Source organism: Strongylocentrotus purpuratus, unplaced genomic scaffold (assembly GCF_000002235.5).
Source record: "Strongylocentrotus purpuratus isolate Spur 01 unplaced genomic scaffold, Spur_5.0 spur5_contig_834, whole genome shotgun sequence".
NCBI lineage: Eukaryota > Metazoa > Echinodermata > Echinoidea > Camarodonta > Strongylocentrotidae > Strongylocentrotus > Strongylocentrotus purpuratus.
Window position 1 is genome coordinate 352654 of NW_022145540.1, and position 24022 is coordinate 376675.

Sequence of the window (24022 nt, forward strand, 5' to 3'; positions counted from 1 at the left end):
GCACCAATAGGCCATTTTCGTAATGTAACCAAATCTATCGCACACGTCTTTGTAAAGTGCCTTGATACGAAATATTCCATGCACCTGTTACAAATAATTGTATTTCAATAGTCAGAATGCAAATTGCATATATTATATGTTGTAAGGCAGAGCAAGCCATTTTGTTTGTCCTACATAGCAACAAGTAATGTATGTAATTCGCATTGTGACTACTAAAATACTATTATTCGTAAAAATGTCCAACCCTTCTCATTAAAATCAAACAAAAACATTTTCAAAACCATTTTTATACTATAAAAGATGGACACGAGTAAATGAATACAAGAATCGTTGTTCTTTTCATATTTTCCCCTTTATCTGGGCGTCCTTCCATTACTTTTGTTCATAAATTCTGATGAGAATAGTTTCTTTTTCAAAGAAGTGCAGAATAATTTATTACTAACTTTTTTACCTAAGAGCAATTACTCTGCATTATTTTGTTTCAACTGGATACAAAGTCTAACGACCAGCATCTATAAGAACGGAGCTAATGCATCTCGTCAACCCCGCCTTAGATAATTCATCATTTTTTATTGATCACTGCATTAAACTAATATAAGGCGAACATATCAGTATTCAGTAGAATACCTTCAAAACGAACAATATTTCTTGTTGATAAATGTAACAGACAATGTTATCATTTTAAGTATGTTACCGAAATGTGCCTCAAATCAAACCTCTCAGTTTAACTGAGACAGACATGGCATCATTTGCATATTGAAAGATATCATCATCACAATTCTTCTGGTTGTTTTGGTTATCAAAGGTCATGCAACTATAGTCACACACCTAAATTCACTCAATAAGATCGAATTAAACAAATTGATTATCAAAGTGAAATGCGCTGTGGTCATAGATGAGTTGCGTGCGAGTATCGCCCCCGTTTTTCATCCCAGAATTTGACACTAGTATACCCGTGGACGGTAACAGCTGAGGTCGGCAGGTCATCCGCATCGTCATCAGGACGGTCTAATGTTGCACCCTCGCTAGCCCTTCGAAAGCGTGGTCGATACGATTGTTTGGTGTACGACCGAGTGCCGTCGGATAGGGTTTCAAATTTCTTCAAAATGCTTACGAGTTTCTTTGGTACTGTATCCTGTGGTTCTTCTTCTACTTTCTGTACTGTGAAACGACTAGGAGTAGGGTTTACTGGCTTTCCGGATTTCTCACCAACGTCTGATTTTATACCAGAGTCAATCACCGTTTGTCCTGCCGAGTCATTTTTAAGGCGGTTATCTTTTGGATCATTTTGTTTATCCTGAAGAGGGTCTTTCACTGACTGTACACTGAAGCGGCTCGTTGGTTGCTTGGAGACAGATGATACTGTTTTTCCAACGCCAGCAGAACTTCTCCGATGCGACGGCACTCGAAGGTATTTGTCTGCTGGTATATCTCTACCAGGAATATCACTACCTCTTCTTGTCTGTGACGCTTCTTTCCTCTTCAGTTCATTTTCATCAATTGAAGTTACACTGAATCTAGATGTGGTAGGCGTCGAGACCGACTTTTGAATTTGGGGCGGTAACTGGACTTCTGTTTCAGGAACCTTAGACACACTGAACCTCGGCTTACTGGGTGTGGTGGATTTCACAGGAACGGACGTACCATCCCGTCCTGATTTTGATAATCCATCATCTGGAACTGTCGTAACTGCAAAACGGGAAACACTTTTATTCCGATTTTGATCAGATGTTAAAGCTCCGTCTGATCTAGATGGCAATTGTTCTGCGGAAACCGCTGTAACATTAAACCTGGAAGGTGTTCCTATCTTATTTCGAACAGTCGTAGGAGCTCCTGCTGATTTCAAAGGCATTTCCTCCTCAGGAATCGACGAAACACTGGTCCTGGATAACCGTTTCTGGTATAAACCCCGCACGGAATTCCTAGGCACACCTTTGGAAAGTGCTTCATTTGGATCGTACAATACTTCCGCTGTACTTTCATCTCCATCCTCACTCACTACAACACTTGGAATGTATTCAAAAGATACTCTGTGCTCGCTTTGAGGGCTATCAACGAAGTGAATATTATCATTACCATGCTCAGAATGATTATTATTATCCCTGTCTATAAGGTGAATTAATTCACTGGTGCTGTTGATTTTATCATAATTGTAATTGATCGACTTTTGCATTGAGGCCTGGGACTTTGGCCGATGGTATTCAGAGTCCGTCGCGTTCTCCTGGATCTTCCGAAGCTCTAACTTGAGCTGCCGAGCGAGTTCCCCGCCGGTGATGGTGTTGAGGGTGGTATCGTAAGGCTGGCTTACTCGTCGGTCGTACAACGAGGTAGCCATCAGCGCTCGCCGGAGCTCTGCTTCCAACCCTTCTTCTTCCGGTTCACTGTCTTCTTCCTGATCTCGGGTCATTAATTTCTTAACCCTGCGTTTGATTTGCTTACAGGAGTCCCGGGTGCAGACAGCGGCGAAATAGATGACGAATACGGCGGTGAAAGCAATGGCTATTCCAATGTAAATGGCCTCATTTAGCTCCAGCACCCTGTCGCCCAGGTAATATGGTAGGCCGTCTGGTAATTAACAAGAAAAAAATAAAACGTATGAAGATCCACGAGAATACAATAACCAACAATGATATTAAAGATTATCTGTATTATAATCATAAAAGAAAAAAAAGAATGCTGTGTTCAAGTTTATTTCAGTCCGTCATTGATGGTAACGATTCATGTACATTTCTTTGACAGACATTCACAAGTGAAGCAAGTTACCCTAAACAGAGAAAAGTCATCATTTACAAGTTGGGTATCTGACAAGCAACTACACATGTACCCGGACAATCGAATGGACAATTGAAGTCAGAAGTCGTTGTATTTGTTAAAGCTGCTTGTAATTTCACATTTGATTTGTAAGAGAAACTCTGTGGTATACTAGTTATAGATCTACTATAATAAACAGATACCTTCGCATCCGACCGTTTCATCGGAGTTATCACCACAGTGATTGACCGAGTCACATCTGAGAACAGCCGGGATGCAACGACCATTGCTGCATAGGAACTTCTTGTAACCTAGGCACAGGGAACCATCTGCAAGGAAGGGAAAAACAAGTCGCAATTGATTTAGGATTTTTGATTTCATCATAACCACAAAATGAAAAGCAATATATGAAACCAGGGATATATATTGGACACGCTAATCCCAATCAACTTCTTCACTAGAAATATTTTGTTATCAGAGTTGTATCTTGAATTTTGATAGCTCGTTAACGCCTTATTCTAAAACCGTGAAAATATTCTCGTGACATCCACAGAATTATATCATAATCTTAGGCCTACCAAGTTAAAAATGCCAATTGCATTCTTGAATTACGTAGGCCAAAGCGTATACACATCTGACCCCTTTTCCCTTTGTCTGAAACCCGCCTCCTTATCCAATGGAAGCTTACCTGCTGATAACACATTCGTGAAGACCCCGGACCAGCCACGCCCACTCCCGACCCCATCCGAGACCAGATGGATGCGGAGAGAGGAGCCCTGTGACGCCACTTCCATGGGGGACGTCGTACCGCATATCCTCCGAGAGTCGACATCGTTACCGTCGTCATCCCTTGCTCTGATGTCACTGATCTCGAGGTAGTCATCGCTGCAGTCTTCATCCGACATCAGCTCACTCTCATGAAGCTGAAAAAAAAATTACACTTATTATGAAAATTCTCAAAATACATTAGAACAAGAGATTGGATCCATTGTTATATTGATTTGCCCTGTTAATCCCAGTATCCCGTATCCATTTATCATAAAATGATAAGTACTTCTTCTTCTTCTTCTTTTTGTTCTTCTACTTCTTTTTCTCCTCCCTTTTCTTCTGTCATAAATTTTGTTAAAGATGGTCTAATAATAATTATAGGTTGTGGGTTCATGGATATCCTTGACAATTAACTAATCCACCATTCTTAACCTTCATCGTTGTAAAGCACAGTAATATTTTGTCCACTCACCTGTAAGAGTACCCGGCCGTCACCACTGGGCGTTGCTATGGTAACCGTACAGTTGATGTTGGGAGGGTAGTAGAGCCCGCCCTGTGAGAAGATCATGTCGCCTGCTGAGTGGATAGTCCGCCCGCACTGGTTGATCATGTTCACTGAAAGAAGAAAACAAGAAATTCATTGAGTAAACCCTCACTGCTGGAGAGAAGGAATGTTTGGTGGGGCAGACGGGTTGTGTTGGGAAGGGATGGGTGGATGACTCATGGTATTGCGAAAGTGAGAGAGACGATCCTCTTTCCTCGAGATTAATGGTTGTACTCAAACCGTAACTTGTTTTAATTCAGTTAGATGGCTAGGTATTTTGTTTCAAAATTCATTCCAAGGTCAAAGTTATTCATTTTTGTTTCAAACAACGAGAAGACAACGATGAAGTGATATTAAACAAAATGGAAAAAGGAATTTAATTAACGAAATATAAAACCCTTACAAAATACTCAATATACACATGTATCAAAAATAACGAAGAACCAGTTCAACAAGTTCAAATCAAAGTAACCTTTTCCTTAAATATTTTACCAGATAAACATTCGAGGGAGAAAGATCATGAGAAATCGTAGATTGCAACGCCGATGGAGCCTGCTCTTGAAAACCACTTTTTTTTTTTCACGATGAGAAAATTATTATTCTAATCATTGAACAGAGAATATTAAACACTGTCTGGAGAGTGGAATGGGGGGGGGGGGGGGGGCTCTGATTTCCCTTCAAAAGAACTAATTACTTCAGGAAATCTGCATCCCCCATGTATTGATGCTCATCTTAGCGGTTCTTGTTCATAATCTTCGGGGAAATTTGAGGCTGCTTCTTGCGAGGAACATTTATTACGAATGACGTCAACAAATTGCACCAGCCATTCCAGAAGATTCGACGGACGAACATCTTGACTAAATCGCACATTGGGGGAAATCCCACTTTTCCTTTGAGAAACTATTATAGCATGGCAATTTCAGTCTGTAATCTACATTACACAGCACATTTTGTTTCCCAACTTCTGTTAACTCTCTTTTCTCAATTTCCACATCCGTCGTGACTAAATGACATGCGAAAGGCTGTGCCAATTAGGATTTCAGAAATGAGGAAGGCCTAACTTTTCTTAGAAAACAATCTTTATTGAGACGATATTTCACGTCTATAATTATTATCATTCGAAATGGCTTGTAAAAATCGTCTGAAGTTCTGAAGCCAAAGTCTTTTGGGGAGGGGGGGGGTGCACATGGATCACTTTAGGCGCCTTCCGGAACATTTATCAATGAAGACAGAGGGGAAAGAGGGAGGGAGCTAGGGGGTGGGGAGAAACTTTTGGAGGGATAGAAAAGCACATGTAATTGGAAAGTTGAAATGACGGTAATGACCCCTACATCCAAAAAGATGAACACAAGAACATGCAATACGCATTACCCATCCCAAGAAATGCTCAATGCGACTGTCATGAAAAATAGTAAAAACAAATCAACTACAATGATTGAGGCACATGTGAAATTATACTAATACATGCTTAAATAATTCTGAAATGATATTTAGCTCTCCACAATGAGTGGCTGACAGTGATCGTTCATTACCAATGGTCCAGGGAGGCACCATATCCATAAAGTAAACTGGTCTACTAACATGAAAGTCTATTGCTAAACCTATATCACATATCACTTTTTCTTTTATCAAATTAGTCATAATAATAAACTTTACAACCGGAAACAATCCACATTTTATCAATGTATAGATCTCCGATTGTCTATCTTTTAGAGGAAATGGGCATTAACCAAAAAGACGGAAGCCTGGATAATGATTGATTAACGGGGATTGATCTGGCGTTTACGTAAGTATTCTCAGGAACATCACCTAAAAGAGTCTATTTCAGCCATTTTTTCCAATAGGAAATGTTTCAAAGAGAAACACAAAGCGTTTGCATATTAAAAAATAATTACAAAGAGATGCATTTTTATAACTTGGTCAGGAAGAATGGTCTCTCTGAAATATTCAGAATAAGGGCATTTTATAACTGTGACACAAACACGTGATTCTATATAAACGGAATAACTGAAGATCATTACTCATTGAAAAAAAAGGTAAAACATCTATACCCCATTCACAGTGGCCTCAAACACCGCGACAGCAGCGGGACTGTCCCGCTGCTGTCGCGGTGTTGTCTTCAGTGTGAAGGCTCGGACCCGTTATAAACTATCGCGGGATAACACCGCCTAGCGATAACGCCGACACAAACTATCGCTAGGGACGCCTAGCTACAGCAGCGGGACAGTCCCGCTGCTGTCGCGGTGTTTACTCAGTGTGAAGGCTCTCCGCTATAACACCGCGACAAACACGTGTGATTTGTTTACTTACCTATCACTGACCTCTTTTCTACAGCAATGGGGAACATAAAGTGAAATAGAAATAAAGTAACCAGTGGATTCAAATTGATTTTATTATTATGTAGGTATTATAATTATCCAAATAAAAATATTTCACACTTCAAAAAATTAAAATATTCTGACTGGAAGCAATAAAAATGCTAGTTTTTTAAAAAGTAATATGATCGAGGATACAAAAAGCAACTTGACATGTTTACCGCGCAATTTCAAGCAAGTATTTCCGGTCATATCGGGGTCACTCGCGGGTCATGAGCCATGCATACACGTGTTTGTTACGGAGGTAATAAAAATCACCCGCTGCAGCGTGAATGGGTACATGATATTTATCCCGCTGCTGCAGCGGGATAACTTTTCTACTGTGAATGCATTTGTAGCGGTGTTATGGCGGTGTCGCCGCTCCGCTACAACGCCGCTACAAATTTCAAAACCACTGTGAATGGGGTATATGTGTGCTAAAGTGTTATAGCTTTGCACATACTCTGAACATTGCCTTGGAATTTCAATGACAAGGGATTCAATTATTTTCTGAATCAATATTTTATCTCATAACACTATCAACTTTCAGATCAGTACATTTCGAGTATTGCTTCCCACTGACTTTCGCGTTAAGAAATACATACAATTCATGAATACATTTTGAAGATATTTTTCTCCAGTGTTTGAAATACATGATGCAAAAAAAATAAATCTAAAGGTCAAAATGATTCTTTCCTCGTGAACTATGATTTCAAGAAAGAGCTTGATATGAAATACAGGATACGACATTTCTTTTCATCCTTGGCGTTGTGTAACTATAGGTCCGGACAAAGAGGAAGCGTTGGTGGGGGGGGGGGGGGGGATCCTATTTTCACGCCCCCTATTTCCCTTCCTATCTCTCTTTTTCTCTCTCTCCTTTTCGCCAGTTGGTTGATGGACGGGGGTGGGGGGGGGGGGGGTGCCCCTATAGCGACCATGACCATTTTACCTGTCACATCTTATAACAATTCTACGAGACAATCTCATTTCCCCATGCAGAAAATGACGTCGTACCCTTCACAAAATTAGTGATGGCGTGCTTGTACATACGGGCTTGACCGTCAAAGCAAAGCCGTGAACACTGGTGAACATTAAGGTGAATGCCAGCAATGTAGGAGCTGGATAGATTGAACTCTCAAGAATTTATTAGATGAAGGGGGCAAAGAATGGGGTCGTCTCTTTCAAGCGTTGTATTACGTCAGTATCACATGATTGAGCCATGCAATGATATTTTGGAAATGTTGTTTACTTGTTTTGAAGGCGCGCAAGCTATCTGCATAGTACAACGTAGAGTGAAAATAACTATGAAAATCACGGGTAAAACGAAAGTCCCCGTATATAGGGTCATCTCCCAAGATGGTGATGTAACAGTGCTATTTCATGAAGCGCAACTTTCTACAAATTAAGAGTTCGAAGTAAAACCTGATGATGAGATGATGATATTTTCATTTAGATCTTTTTGTTATGTTTTTCCTGTTATAATTTGTGATATTTTCTTACAATGTATAATAGGTTATGTGTATAATTGTTAAGGGGTCATTTTCAGTAAGCCAATTAGTGCTTTTCATGATCCCGCCACTATTATTCATGTATATGTTATTGATTTTTAATTTGTTTTTAAAGTGGAAAAATTGAATTGAATTGAATTGCATAAAGAGGAATTAGGATGCTGATTACGATGATGAAATTGTTGTTGGTGTTGGTGGTGGTGGTGGTGGTGGTGGTGGTGATGACCAAATCAACGATGGTGATAATTATGACGATGATGATATTGATGGTAGTGCATGATGATTAATTGATTATGATGACGGTGAAGTCTACCATGAATTTGATGATGGTGTCACCACGATAAGGAAGATGATGGAGGTGTATAAACAAAAGACACAAATCGATAGAAAATCATTTCAGTATTACAGATATGATTACGAGGCAAATGTGAAAGTATCCTGTATTGATAACAGCCAACCAACACAGATGAAGAGGGACGGTGATGAGGATGGTATAGACCACAACACAGTCATGTAAACAAATCAAGGTTGCATCAATAATAATTGGTAGGCTTTTTGTAGGTCACAGTCTATCAGTCGTCATCTCTCTCTCTCTCTTTCTCTCTCTTTGTCTCCCTGTCTCTCTCTCTCTCTCTCTCTCTCTCTCTCTCTCTCTCTCTCTATCTCGATCTCGAAGAGCTATGACATAATTAACTATCAATTAGAGAATCCCAGACGAATTAACTCTGACGGTCATGACGCTAGACCTTTCACCATGATGATGTAGATAGATGTGAGTCTGTACTATATGGCAATGCAGGCGAGGGGGCAAGGGGGAGGGGCACAAAATGATGTAACGTGTAAACAAGGGGGTTGGCGGCTATATCGCTGTCCACGATGAAGAAAAACTTGTATTTGCATTATCGAAGAATTGAATTACATACTCGCAATAAACATGCAATAAACCAACAAACAAGCAAACAACAAATTTAATAAACCAGTAACTAAACAGCACCACATGCACAGAGCTTATCAACGGGGTTCCGAAAAAGGCTTTCTCCACATTATTCTTACCCCACTCTCCCCCTCTCTCTCTCTTTATATCTCCTATCTCTACTTTTCTCTCCCTCATTTCCATCCCTCTGTCTCTTCTATCACTTTTCCCCCATGTTTTTTTGTTATTTCTTTATATTTCCTTTAATGTTCCATCCTCTTTCCGCATCTTCCTCCCAGTTTCGTCATGTTACTCAACCCCGTCCCATGTGACCCCACTAACAAATGAAATAAATCTTATAACAGGATGATACAGACGCTTTAAATGAGTCTCTATAAAACCCGGATAAGTGGCTTGCTGGCAGCCCTTGATGGACTTTTAAACAACGCCGCATGATCATGCATACAACATTTAAAAGGTCAATGGCAAAAAAAGTAATGTAGGATATAAAAGTACATAGAATAGATTCGATTTCTTCACTTTAAAATACATTTCAATGTCAATTTCAATTCATTTACCTTCCAACAAAAAACATTCATGACTTGGTTAACAAAAAGAATACTTTAGAAGAAAATGCACAAGGCTGATAAAACAGAAGGCACCTGAACATATCATACGAAAATAATAACGAAGGGGGCACAAATACTTACATTATACAGCATTTCGATAATAATTTCACACGGAGAGGGGGTGGTGGTCAGGGAGAAGCACACAAAACTGTAATATTTGAAGCATGCAGATAAGCATACTATTCACAAAAGATAATAATAACTTAAAAAATAATTATTACAAGAAACGAATTCCGACTAACAACAAACTGACATTATGCTGTGTAGTATCTACTAAATCTGATTGTTGTTCACATTTATTTTGTCCAAATAACAAAACAAAAAGGCAGAGCAACCATGAAAATTTTGCAATATTTGGCCCTCTTTGTGAATTGCATTTCATTTCTATGATCCGTAGAAATACGAGGACAAACAGTGGTTTGGTGATAAATGCAAAAAATAAAAAAACGATGACAAACTTCGGAAATAGATGATGACGAAGATGAAAAAGGAGAGGGCTGTATATAGAAGATGAAGAGCAAAAATGATTGAGTGATATCATTATTTATTGATGATGGAAAACCAGATGACGTTGTAACGACTTTTTCGATGCTCCTCTCCATCTTCACCTCTTTCATGTCTACCCCCTCTCTCCCTCCCCCCTCTCTCTCTCCATTTCTGTCCTCTTTGTCTTCCCTTCTCCTAAGCCATCCTTTTTATAATGCATTCCATTCGCTCCTCTCTCACTTCTCTCCATGTTTCACCCCCACTCCTCTACTGCTACTAATAAAAAAACACCCTTCTCCCCCTTTCCGTGCATCCCACATTCTCCGCTCTTCCCCATTCAGAGTATGCACCCCCTCCTTCATTTCTCTCACTCCTCTCTCTGTCCCCCTCTTATCTTTTTATTCTATCTTCCGCTGCTGTTCGTCCTCGTAAAGCCTACATTAAGGTTTATCCCATTAGAGAAAAAAAAGTTAGAAAAAAAAAATAAAAGGAAGGAAAGGTATAGAGAAGAAGGAGGAAAGCACATCATTGGCGATAGGAGATTTTTTGGTGCAACCATTATTTTCTGGCCCACCTTATACATGTAATGTCAAAACTGAAGAACGAGTTACGAAGAAACGAAAAGGCATACTGTGTCTTTTAATCCTCGAGGGGGTGGTGTGGAGGGGGTGGTGTGAAGGGGGGGGGGGGAGGGGGGGGGGTAAAACTGTTAATATCACCTAAAGTCTATAAAAATGTCTCACTATCTATTTTCAATGATGCCAGGAGCTACAAACGGATGACGTATTGTCACAACTTTCTGACCCCTTTCAATCTTCTCAAACCAAATGACGTCACAATGATAAATAAATGATTATAAATCAATCACGCACAACGAAATCTGAAAGGCGTTGTAAGGTCCCCCCCCCCCCCCCATATACCTCAAATCTATGTTTATCTCTCCACCCCTTTTCTTTTTCTCTCGGGTTTTTATCACAAGTGTTTCTCGATTGCCCCTCTTTCTTCTCGCCCTTCCTCAGTTTCTGTCCCTTTTCCACCTTTCATTGCCTTCGGTTCTTCTATTTTCTCTTGCACTTTGTTAACATAGGATTCAGTTTCGTCAAGGAGTTATAAACCTAAATTTAGAACTCCTTGATTTCATATAATATGTTGTATTGTCAATTTGGGCTAGTAACTTGGATAGACTCACTCGCCCATTCTATATCAATCCCTTTCTCACAATAAAACCGTTTGAAACATCAAATGACAATCACATTGATTTTAAGAAATTCTTTCGGACATTCATTATTCAAAAAGATAACATCTCTAATGTTGCATCGTTCTCCACACATCTTCCTTAATTATCTTACTCTCTCTCTCTCTCCCTCTCTCTCTCTCTCTCTCTCTCTTTCTTTCTTTCTTTCTCTCTCTCTCTCTCTCTCTCTCTCTGCCCTTACTAGTTCATGTACTCTCTTCGCCCTCTCTTCTTATTCCACATCTCCTACATCGTTTCCTCGCTTGTAATAGGTGACGTTAACATTCAAACTATAAAATACTTTGGTGCATTAATGGCTCATGATCTAATTACTATTGCAAGAAGGATGGATGAACTATACTAAAGAATATACGCGATTTTGTTTCTTTAAATAGAAAATAACCTTTCAAAGGTGCCGCCATCGTGAAGGTGACAAGTCTTTAATTTCTTCTTAATAATTAATTTATTTTGTCAAAATACACTGGTCAATCCATCATCGTAAGATGACCATTGCATTACCAGTAATTCATTATCATGACCATGAGTGTGCATTATGATTGTGAAACTTGTCATTCGAACTGACATTCTGAATTGTTTTTCTTCATCAGTTTTGTCATTTTACAAAAATGTCCTTAGCACGGTGCACATCATATACGAGTAACCAACTTGAACTGCACTTAAGTACTTTGAACCAACTCTACGTGCACCATTCGACCTTACAAAGTTCATGATGATAAAAATTGCTATCGGCATGCTTGCATACAAGCAGCAGGTAGAGTTATCGTGAGTTATCATAGATAAGAAATACGACATAATGCAGTAGACTGATTGACAGATAAGGAGTTATATGAATAAACAAATAGAGACTTTACACCGAGCCCAAGAAATATCAAGGTACGCAGTACTGACAGTAATTGCAATACCTATCATTCAAACGTCTAATACAAAAGAAAATCTGATAAAATAATTCTTTAAGAAAGTCACCGGCTGACGCATCTTTATCTCCTGAACAATTAATGTTTAGTCTTAATCCAACGTCTCAAGGGGTTATTCAAGTTCGTACTTTGCGTCAACTTTTACAGGTTATTAGTTGTCACTAACAAAATCCAATAACGATGCAAGTGGCGCATACCCCCCCCCCTGAGCCCCGTGTATTTTCCTTGCCCGCCCCCCCCCCCCTCCGGTTCTGATACGCCACTGAGGCATAAAATCCACTCACGCTAATTGGGCATTTTAATGCATGTTCATCATTATAGTATAAAACTATGATGATTTAGTAATGACTGGACTGGAATGACTACGTATATGCTTTGCCAATCAAGCATATATCAAGGATATAACATAATGATATTATTTACCTACATTCATATACCCATGCAATGCAAGCCAACATAATGTGAATTGAAAACAGTGTTTAGATGTTGATTCATGTGAAATTTTGTCGGTACGTTTTCCAAAAAAAAAAAAATTGGATAGAAATTGATCAACATGAAGGCGCTAAGTGTCCGGCAAACAATTCACTCACTCACGAAGACATATTATTACTACATAATGAGAAAAATCACCCGTATTGGGATTGTTCGGACACATAATCATCCTTATTATGCGAAGTTCACCCTGATATTTAATGTGTTCTGTACGTACTTCATAACATTTCATTTCCTTCCTTATGATGACGGAATAGACTTTTTTCCCCTTCAAACAGGGGATGTTTAGAAACATATTTGCAATAATTGCATTTAAGGTGCATGCATGATTGATAATTTTCTTCAGTGCAAATACAAATTTCTGATTTTTTCCAGTACAGAGCAAATGGGAGGGGAGCTCGCAAGATGCGTCAGAGCTGCCAAATTTGTATTTGATTGGTCGCGTTTGCAAAAATTAAAAACTTTCTTATTTTTAATCGGACTTTTAAATCTTTCGCTGACCTGTTCCTCTAAACAGGGGCGTACGCAGGATTTTTTCAAGGGGGGGGGGGGGGGTTTAAAATCTGGCCCAAAATATTTGCTCCCGAAAATTTGAAAATCGCGCCGGCCGAAAAGTCGCTCAGGGGGGGGGGGGGGGGGGGGGGGGGGGGGTAAGCGCGGGACACTTTTTTTTTTTTTTGGTAGTCCAAAAAAAAATCGCTAAGAATCAGCCAACCGAAAAGTCGCTCAGTGGGGGGGGGGGGGGGGGTAAGCGGATACTTTTTTTTTGGTCTCGAAATTTGAAAATTTGACATTTCTTTTCGTTAGGGGGGGGGGGGGTAAGGTCACTTTACGTTAGCCGTGGGCATTATTTTTATTTTTTATTTTTTTAATTAAAAAAAATAAAAAATAAATAAATAACAAAAGGGGGGGGGGGGTTTTAGATTTTTTTAGGGGGGTTTACACACATAAAAATACCAAAGGGGGGGGGATTTGAACCCCCACAACCACCCCCCTGCGTACGCCCCTGCCTCTAAATATCTAATGTTTTGCTTCAATCAAAACCAATTTAATATCAGGATGGACTTCCCCTTTATGCAATATATATATTTACATTATACAATGAATGCTCTGAAGACACGTCGCACTATTATTGTTGGACACCTAACATCATTAACCGTGATGACCTTAAGTGCTCTGTACTTAAGTCAACATGACGTTTAATATTATGCAAACAACCAAATAGCGAAATGTGTATGAGTATATATTGTTTAGCTTATTTACATTCATCTAGATCAGCTAAAATATAATTTTCTAGCATGTATAGTAATTAAATTGTGTTGAATTAAAACATTTACACAGAAATGGTAACATATTTTTCTGGGAGTTGAATGCAGAAAATGCCTGTAGGCTGAATCTACAATTAAGTTATATTCACATCTCGCTTTCGTTTTATTTCTACAAAAAAAAATGGAATGATATCTATACGTATTACGTACGGCATATATAGCTATGAATATGTCTCAGTCAGCTTAATTATTTTTAAAGCTCTATCCCCATGATCCTACAAGGAAATACACCCAATGCCAATCCGGAAAGCAGAATAATATACAGCGATCAATCACATGAATAGTATTAGCATCATGATTGTGAAAGGTGATCTTGTCTTCCGCAATCGGGCGCGAGCAGAAATATTTGTTCACATTAATCATAATATACCCCAGTCACATTGACGAGACCGATATCAGGGCATCGTTTCACGAAACCGCCATTCAAAAGTACAATTTCGTCGCCAATCTAATCAAACATGGGTAATTAATAAGAGTATTTCAGTGGATTTATTGTCGGCGAACTTGAACGTATAAAGGTTTTGTGAAACGACGTCCCCTGTATTAGACCGACAAGGCAACAACAGATCGAACAAAATAACCACGGCAAAAATGGCTCGGTTTGGACTCGGTCGTGAGAGTCGGTTCGGCGGTGTGGCTGAAGTACCATACCTCAGTCACACCGCCAAACCGACTTCCGAGTTCAGACCGACCAAATGTTGGCGATTCGGGAGGAAAGTCATGTTATGTTCTCTTCGGTCTGATGTCGTATTTTTGGTGTGACTTGGATATCAAGCTAGCTCGTGAGACCTAATCGTGAGACATGCTTGATTTATAGTCGAGCAATAGCGGCATGGATCATAATAAATCCATGATAGCAGCCATAGCGTGATGAAGTCGTCTTTAATGAAGTCGTCTTTAATGGGGCAAGAACGAGGTGGAGAGAGAGAAAGAGAGAGAGAGAACGGAAAATTAAAAAAAGGGGGTATCCCTTAAAACACAATGTCTTAATCAAAATAGTAACAGGAATTTAAAAAAAAAAAAAAAAAAGCAACGAATCTCAAATGAATGCATCATCAATACATTCATAATTTAATCGCGAGTTAGAGAAATACCATTTGTCGATCCATATAAATAGTCTAATTTAATAATTGTTATAGCCTACAACTATTAATGAATATTCATACTAAATGCCTCGTGATAACTCCCAACAACAACAACATCCCCCGACGAGAAGAGATATCGTCAAAAGTCCTTATATTACACTTTCATTTCATTTTGTTATGGTATTCAATAATGACCGTGGTTACGGTATGGGCCTGCTAGCACATTTTAAAATCTAGGGCTATAGATCTAATTTCATGTACTAAACAAAATAAATATATTTCTTCACATCTCAGTCAATATTTTTCGGATGATAATACTAATTAATAGGAGGAGGGGCGTGATGGCTTAGTGGTAGAGCAGTGGTCTCGTAACCGGGAGGTCCCTGTTCGAAACCCAAGTCGATGCCCGAGTGCCCTTTGCATGGTAAGGTATTAATCCTCATACCGAGTTCCTCGGAGAGGACTTAAGACCGTCAGTCCCCTGGTTAAATACTCACAAGCATACACAATGGTTTCTTAACACTATATATAGTCAGGTAAAAACAAACAAACAGTTATTCACCTCTTCCACAGGCCGCTCATGACATATTATATCAGTACATATCGGCATGTACATATTGCAAATTGATATGGGTATGATATGGGGAGGCCTATCACTCAGGATTGTGAAATGGTATTCGTATAAAGGTATATATCTCTTTGGTTAAGGCATGAGCTCATTAGCTCAGTGTATTGTGCCTGACATGACCCGGGCCGTATGAGGCCATAGACGTGCATAATTATTATTTGTAAATGGTCCTTGATTGTCTTTTGTTTCACGAGACAATGCACGTAGGCTTGAGATACAGGAGAAACTCTAAACTGACAAGATCTTGTGGGCCCATTTCATTTCATGGGTCAGTGTACTTCCGCTATAAACATACTCACAATCAAAAATGAGAATGAAACAAAGCAAACAAACAGAAAAACAACATCAAAACATCGCGTAGACGGCATAGAAGCTTATTCTACATCTGCATGTTCAAACCAATGTAATAACCAGTATATTAATGACGAAACTCCCATAACCATAACGTTCTATGCAAAAATAAGAATGACAGCTGGCATCACAATACACCATGTATAGAGCTAACGAAGTGAGCCAAAAATAACAATTGCTAAGACGCACTCTTTTGTTAACGGCATCGGATAATAAAGGGCACGGGTATGAAATATAAACAATCATTTTATGATCACCTGCTATCTTTTTAAAGCAACTCACGTTATTCTTATGAACAGATTGTGCTCGATTTCGCTACCAAATTGAAATAACATCATCATGATAAAACATAAATGATGCTGAAATTCGTCTCGTATCAGCCATGTGTATTGTTTCGCATAATGTATAACGTTCTGTAATGATCTTTCATCTAAATTAAGGTTGGGTATAAAACAGTAGGAGGCAATATAATTAGGTCCACAATTAATGAACCGGGATTAACAATGAAGGCGTTTAGAGTTACATTATGGGGGGGGGGGGGGGGGGGTCTTGCCTTCCTTAAGAACCCACACACACAAATGTGTTGTTGTTGTTGTTAACGTTGTTATAGTTTGTCAGTGATTTTCCGATACCCCCCCCCCCCCCCCCCCCCCCATTTTTTAAAAACAAAAAACATTGGACCTCTCCCTGGTTTAACCCATCCCCTCAGACTCTTCTATCGTGATTAATGAGGCTCACACATTATGTAAATATGTCATAACAGTAACACTATACATGAGGGTAAAAAGAGATAATAAATCTTCATAAACCGTTTATTACTATTTTGTTGTGCTGAATTCCAGTGCTGCCTGTATCAGTCAAGTATGTACCCCTCGTGGGCCCCGAAATTAATAAGACTGGAATGACAGTTTTTAAATGTATTCAAGGGACGGTTAAATTACGTGTTTTCATCAAGCTGAAGGAGACTCATGTTACAGTTCCATGCATCTCAGTGACCCAGTCTAAACACTGAATGGCTCGTGGAGAATATTAGAATGAACGAACAAATTAATCAATTTTGAAAGAAATTTACGACACATACTCCAGTGACAATATTGCCCCGCTGTCAATTAAATTACAAACACTAACCGAATTCTATACCTAACCCTATCTATAGTCTAACCCAGTTTTCATCTTGAACATTAAATCTTTATTTTGAAAAAAATAAATTCCAAAGCAATTCTCGCTACCCTAAATAGGTACGAAAATCTCGAAATTCGCGAGACGAGGTAATTTTCACTCTCTCGGGTCGTCACTACAACTTCCGGTATAGAGTCCCATCCCGCTGGCGCTAGCGCCTGTGTTCGCTGTGCAGAGTTTTCACGCACGCTAAAATCGATGCCAATCAGTGTAATTTGTACAGATTATAATATGCAATGGAAAGCTTCGGGCAGAATTAGTGACTTTAGCACAAAAGGCCGTTAAACTCTACCGTGAAAGAGAGGGTTGTGATCACGAACGCCTGCACAGGAAGCTGTAATGTCGAAAAGCTATCCCATAATGCAATGCGCTTTCAGGATTTTCCCGGATCTCGGCAGAATCGCTATTTGGGGTAGCGAGAATTGTCGCCTGATCAATGTCGAAGCACCATGGTAGCAGATATATCTCAAATTCTTTAAAATGTCATATCATTTGTCTATGTAACAATGGAAATCCGTGGTATCTATATGGTATATGGATACATAAGCATATACATTCATTCAAAAATACATGCCGAAACACTACCTTTTCGAAGTGCCCACTGTATACAATTTTGCAGGTTGGGAATATGCCCTTCGACGGTATGCAGTGCCAGCAAAAAAATATTTATATGTTTATGATATGTACATGTATTACCACAAACCATACATATTGCTTTTGGTTATAACATAAACGCAGATGCAAATGCATCAATGTCCAAAAGGGCGTGCATTTTTATGATTTTGTCTCCTTTAAAAGTCAGGAAAGAGGAAGCGTATACAGTCATGTTCGATATAGAATACATTATTTTAAAAGTGGGGAGGGGCGATTAGAAGAGGGGGGGGGGTAGTTGTTTCCTACCTGGACTTGCCAATGACATTTTTTTTGTTAATACTCTGTATATAGGCAGTATTTCATAAGCAATTTTTGTTACATTATTCCATGATAATAATCCTACAGTATATTTGAAATGGGTCAATTATTATGATATCTTTATATTGCTTTTTGAAATATTGTCGTGTGGTAGTTTATTAAGGCAGTTATCCTAGAAAACATGACATTTTGGTGTATTTGTCAAATAAAAAAAATAACTTACACCTGTACAGTTAACACTTTCATGTGAATTTTCATTTTAAATCACCTATTTTCTAAAGATATCAGGAAAATAAATATAAAAATACAAAATGTCCATTGTTGTGCATTACATAATTACTTAACACAACATTCTCGATATGTCGAATTTCTTTCATTTATATTCATGCCATTTATAATGAATGCGGTAAATCGCGATCGAGTGTGAAATTCATTGTGGCCGATTAAAATAATGATAATAATGAATACAAACAGACACGGGTATAGGATTCACCTTCAAATCTACACCACTAAACAGAATATATACAACTAAATCATTCATACCCTTACCAAGATTTGAGTTTTTTGAAGAATGTGTACATTTTATTTATCCCCATTTGTGTTTCATGAGAATGTGACATATTAAAGCTTACATCTAAAAGTATTCAACAAAGGTCCTATCTCAATCATTCTTTCTTTTTTAATATTTTTTTACTGACGATTTATTATTGAATTTGGTTCTTATCTATATCACTCTCCAAAATTGTATTCAAGCCATGGGCCCCTCGATAAACATGCACACTAGAGGTGACTTCTCATCAATGTTTATCACCATGGTAACAAAGTGGTCCGACAATATAGATAGATGTTCATGGAACTTTCAATTAATTAAGGCATAAATGAATAGGCCACCTCATCGGAGCATCAGCGGCGAGACATAATGTCTGGTGCAATGCTTTTTCTGCTATGATAGAATCACGCTCGTTGTATTGCCTGACGTCGCACAGTGTCATTTGACTGGCCCTTTGACGCAAAAGTGTGATATTTTTGTACAAAAAGTGACTGAAAAATGTAGAGTGTAATCAGGGAGGCTCCCACCTCCCTCCCGGCATATTCATTGCGTGAATGACTGATATGTGCACTGACTGACCCAATATAATTATGGCAACACGAACACGATGCTTCATTACCCTAACGTATAGCCTATGTCACTGATACGCAAAGATAAGATTGACAACTGCGTTAACATTAATATTGGCGTATGGGCTAATTGCCTTCACAGGCTCTCGATTGGCGCAAGCAATAACGCATTCGAAGTAACGCATCGTGGGCAATGGGCATTGCGGCTCCAGAAAATGAACCGGTTGACTCATCGTCTTCCAATCTTATTTTATGTCCATGAAAATGGCAAGACGAGAACAAAGTCCAAACAAAAAGTTTATTTGACCTCCCTGATTTGACGTAACTGCATACACACTCTGTACCAACTTAGTAAACATAGATTGTATAATTCAAACTGAATAGTATCTAGCCCATGCCAAACAACACTGTAAGTGCGAAGAACCATAACGGGCTATTCAGTCAATACAACAGCTCTCCAGACTTCAGGAGAGCTGAACATAATAAAATACATATAGGCCTAGTACAGTTAACAACTATATTATTCATATCTTTACCAAGGTTTTGTAATTTTTCTAGTATGTGAAAAATTGAGTTGTCCCGATTTAGGTTTCTTGAGAATATGACGTATGAAAGGTTATATTGCAAAGTAATCAACAAAGGCCCTAATTAAAGCCAGTCCACCTATCATTCTTGAGTTAAGAAAACCACAAAAAATTCAAGTTCACAAGGCTATGAACTATGAAGTATGAATCCCAGACCCGTTAGAGCGGCACATCCCCGTATGTCTTAATATATGAGTACCCCCCCCCCCCATCGCTGGGCTATGAATAATTCAGTTTTTTTTTACTGTTTCTACTCTGATCCTGAGTGAGATAATAGATATCTATCACGAAATAGTACGTTTACAGAATATAAAAACAGCGACATGCATACATTGTAGTGAACGTAATATGCTCATCTTTTGAGATGACAACAAACATGCGCTATATAAGGACGAACTATTATTATTATTATTATTATTAAAAGTCGAAATCACAAATCCTTCTTGTATTTGTAACACATAACTCTCCCATTGACAAGCTGGTTCTGGTGTGTATTATCATATTTGTAACTATGCGTTTGTTCTTTCAGTACACATCATTTACTCAAAATTCATCAATTTCACTGACTCTCACATGGAGTACATTATGCTTCCATTATAATGTATGGTTTTAACTTTTAGTTATCCTCTTAATGAATAACTTCGTTCCAAACATGTTCCATGATGGAAGATTTGAGCTATTTCATTTACAGCATTATATTAGCTATATTTTAAATGAAGAGCTTTTACAAATGACATGAAATCATAAAACGATACAAAATGGCCGCATTGGCAATATACATTTCATACACTGTAATATAGAGTAATGTTGACTTAAAATAGAAATTCATAATCATATCCGCTTTTCTCACAAAACCGGTTCCTATCCTAAACCTCCTGTGAAACTTTCAGGTCGACTCCCTTTGAATGCGTCAATCATAACTTGAGGGTGTTAACAGAGGGGGGGGGGGGGGGGGGGGGGGGTTCCATGTTTTCACAGAGGAACATAATTAAACACAGCCAGAAAGTATATAGAATGATAGACAAGGAGACAATGGAGACAAGTTAGGAACTCCTTTTCAAGCCTAGTTAACCACTATCCGTGACGAAGGGAACAAAAGCACAAAACACTCCGAGATTCAATGGAAAAAATGGAATCGTTGAGTCATCCACCTGTAGATAAAGCACAACAAATTTTGCTGATAATGCAAATCTATGAATTTTTGTAGCCGCCACAAATCAAACAAATTACAGTACAATTCAGAACAACAAGCACAAAATGATGACAATGCATAATGTTTCAACACTATTCGCATAATGTGGGGGTGGGGTTATAACAATGATACTACTAGATTAAATACTAGAATATTTTTCCTTAATTTATTTGTTTTTACCTGTCGCCTGGATCTTTTCGGGTAACACGAACAGAATCATGAACCCGATGGACAGAAATCGTAACCACCGAGGCATTGATGACCATGTCTGCCGTGCCTGGGCCGAGGGTGATCCACTGATGCTGGTGGTGGGCATATATCGCTGCTTCGGACTAGCTCTCCATTTCTCCATGTGAACGAACATGCACGCATTGTTGCAGGGTGCAAAGGCGATTGTCTGGCTCCGTCGTCGGCTCGAGAGAACTTTTTGGTTTTCTTCCTCAAATGATTCAACTTTATTCTTGACCTTATTCACAAGTACACGTCCTCTAAAGTTCCAGTAAGGAGGATTCACATCACAGCATGAAACGTCCTAGGAACATGATCAGATTGCACGACTAGTTACAACAGATCTATTATATATTATGAACTGTACAAAGACAGATCTATTTCATCTCTGCATGCCTTGATCCACGGCACAATGTGGGCAGACGTCGACCAGCTGTATTATGCGGGTACAAGTAAACACAAATTTAGTCTCATAAAATAGACCCTTTCAACTTAACCATTGATATGTTTTGCGCTGCTCCCCAAGAATATTACGGTCAATCCAAATCCTTACCAAGATATATTCAGATACGGTTGATCGATATAATAATTAAGTGATCATTAATGCCAAAAATATCTTCTTCTATTTTTTTTAAAAACCTATAACATATTTGAACTGAAGTCAGTTGCCTGATTCATAGGCTAGAGAGGGAATAGTGTTTTCGAGAAATGTTTACAGTTTACAAATTGCAAAAATAGATTGGCTCATAACATAATAGGGCATTCGTGTGTCCACCCAGGGAGGGGGGGGGGGGGGTAATGGGGTGGGGGAGGGAAGTCCCCTGTCTTTAATTTAAAGGTGGTGAAATGAAAAAGAGAATACGGCCACATATTGAGGAGGAGTAGGGGGCGGGGCGGAAGGAGTCTTTCTATCTTGTCTTCGCCCCTTCCCCTTATTTCTCAATTTACCCTTGCGTAGCGTCACCACTTTGTGTATTCACATAAATGCTTAAAATGTATTATTTGCTTTGCATATGCGGATAACTCATTAAAATTAGTGATGTTTCACATTATTACTATAGCAATTGAGGTGAAGTTTATTGATGGAAAAAACAACACCTCTAAATTTGATGGCAGGCGCGAATGAAGCAGTTTTGGATGGAGGGGGGGGGGGGGGGACATTCCAGGGGGCTCACCTTTCAGGGGCAGTGGCGTAATGAGCAAAAACGTTTTTTTGGAGGGCATGCAAGTTTGGGGGAAAATGTTCCATGCAGTCCCCGTGGAACGTTTTTCAAAGTGGAGTAGGTAGAGCGTAAATTGGCGTGGGTCCGGGGGCTTTCCTGGCATTTCATTATGGTCAAATAAGCGAATTTATTTGTGACAATGGCAGATCGCTAATTGGCGTGGGGTCCAGGGGGCTGAGCCTCATGAAGCTCAGGGGTTTTAGGCATTTAATTATGGTCAGATGACCAATTCAGGAGCCCTTCTTATGGCCCCTGGTGGGGTTCAGAGGCAGAGCCCCCGGGAGCTCAAAAGGTTTTAGGGATTCAATTACGATCAAATAAGCATATTTTGATAACTGATTTGTGACACTGGCAGGTCACTTATTGGCCGGGGAGGGGGGGGGGGGGGTCCAGGGCACAGAGCCAAATGAAGCTCTGTGGTTTTAGGTATTTAATTACGGTCAGATGAGCATCCAGGGGCCCATCTTAGGGCCCTTGGTTGATACGTTCAGGGGACAGAGCCCCAGGAAGCTCAGGTTTTTTAAAGGTATTTAATTACGGTCAGATGAGCATCCAGGGGCCCATCTTCGGGCCCTTGATTGGTACGTTCAGGGGACAGAGCCCCCGGAATCTCAGGGGTTTTAGGTATTTAATTACGGTCAGATGCCCCCATTCCATCTTTCTTCCCTCCATCCTCCATGGTCCAATTCTACTCTATTTTCATTTTAACATTTATTTCATGCAAAATAGCTTACCAATTGACCGTTTTACAATATCTACACCAAAATTACAAAATAGGAATCAAACATTGCGTTATTGATTTAAAGTTTGCATCTACTTACACACCGTATTGGTTTTGAATTTGATTACGAGAGATTTTCACAACATTCCCTGTTTTATCTCCAACAGACTGCACATTGAGACTAACTGTATAGGATATCAAGAAGGGAAAAAAAGTAATTAAATGGTTTTCATTCATGTGCCTCTCTCAAACGTGTCACATTCAGAACGGGAGAAAGGCTGCTGACCTTTGAAAAGTTGGTAGATTGTTCAATGTGAATGTTTAGCATTTGTATTGTAGTGCCCTCTTTCGTCAGCAGAAAGCACAGGCAACTTGGAGAGAAACAAATTGGTAGAAAGAGGGAAAAGAGATTAGAGAAAAGGGGATGGCGCGGAAAAGTGAGAGCAAGGGAAAGAAGAGAGAACGAAGAGGAGAGAGAGAGAGAGAGAGAGAGAAAGAGAGAGAGAATGAGAGAGAGAGAGAGAGAGAGAGAGAGAGAGGAGAGAGAGAGAGAGAGAGAGAAAGAAAGAGGGGAGGGGAGGAGGAGTACAGAGATTTATATTTTGCAGCTATAAGTATAAATATTATCATCAGTGTTCGTCAATTTACATTTTATTTCACAAAACAACTACAAAAACAAACAAACACAAACCTGAGTTGTGTGTTAAATGAATTCCAGTACTTAAATTCTTTTAAATGTTAATTTGTTCATCAAAATACACAAAAGTTATAACGTGCATTATTTGAAAGTTAAAAGTGAGAAATTAATGACAAAGCAAGATGAAAAAAAAGAAAGAAAGAGAAAACGTAAAGATAAAA

The 24022-nt window shown here is 39.1% G+C and overlaps 2 protein-coding genes across 2 annotated transcripts; both read right to left on the minus strand.

Moving 5' to 3' along the window:
* Window positions 1-821: 821 nt before the first annotated feature.
* Window positions 822-3149, minus strand: LOC115923682. The gene is made up of 2 exons (XM_030984871.1): window positions 2955-3149; window positions 822-2565 (listed from the first exon to the last, which is right to left on the minus strand). The coding sequence occupies exons 1-2, from the start codon at window positions 3133-3135 to the stop codon at window positions 890-892; spliced, it is 1857 nt and encodes a 618-aa protein (XP_030840731.1). The 5' UTR covers window positions 3136-3149; the 3' UTR covers window positions 822-889.
* A 210-nt stretch (window positions 3150-3359) lies between these two features.
* Window positions 3360-21618, minus strand: LOC115918599 (embryonic protein UVS.2-like). Its single transcript, XM_030984597.1, has 3 exons — window positions 21173-21618; window positions 3992-4134; window positions 3360-3674 (listed from the first exon to the last, which is right to left on the minus strand). The coding sequence occupies exons 1-3, from the start codon at window positions 21354-21356 to the stop codon at window positions 3360-3362; spliced, it is 642 nt and encodes a 213-aa protein (XP_030840457.1). The 5' UTR covers window positions 21357-21618.
* Window positions 21619-24022: the final 2404 nt, after the last annotated feature.

Coding starts and splice junctions, on each gene's coding strand:
- LOC115923682 (XM_030984871.1), bottom strand. CDS start 3,135: ATGATGAAATCAAAAATCCTAAATCAATTGCGACTTGTTTTTCCCTTC. Junction 2,566..2,954: donor TGAAACGGTCGGATGCGAAG/GTATCTGTTTAT, acceptor GTTAATTACCAG/ACGGCCTACCATATTACCTG.
- LOC115918599 (XM_030984597.1), bottom strand. CDS start 21,356: ATGTTCGTTCACATGGAGAAATGGAGAGCTAGTCCGAAGCAGCGATAT. Junction 4,135..21,172: donor CGAAAAGATCCAGGCGACAG/GTAAAAACAAAT, acceptor TTCTTCTTTCAG/TGAACATGATCAACCAGTGC. Junction 3,675..3,991: donor ACGGCCGGGTACTCTTACAG/GTGAGTGGACAA, acceptor TTTTTTTTTCAG/CTTCATGAGAGTGAGCTGAT.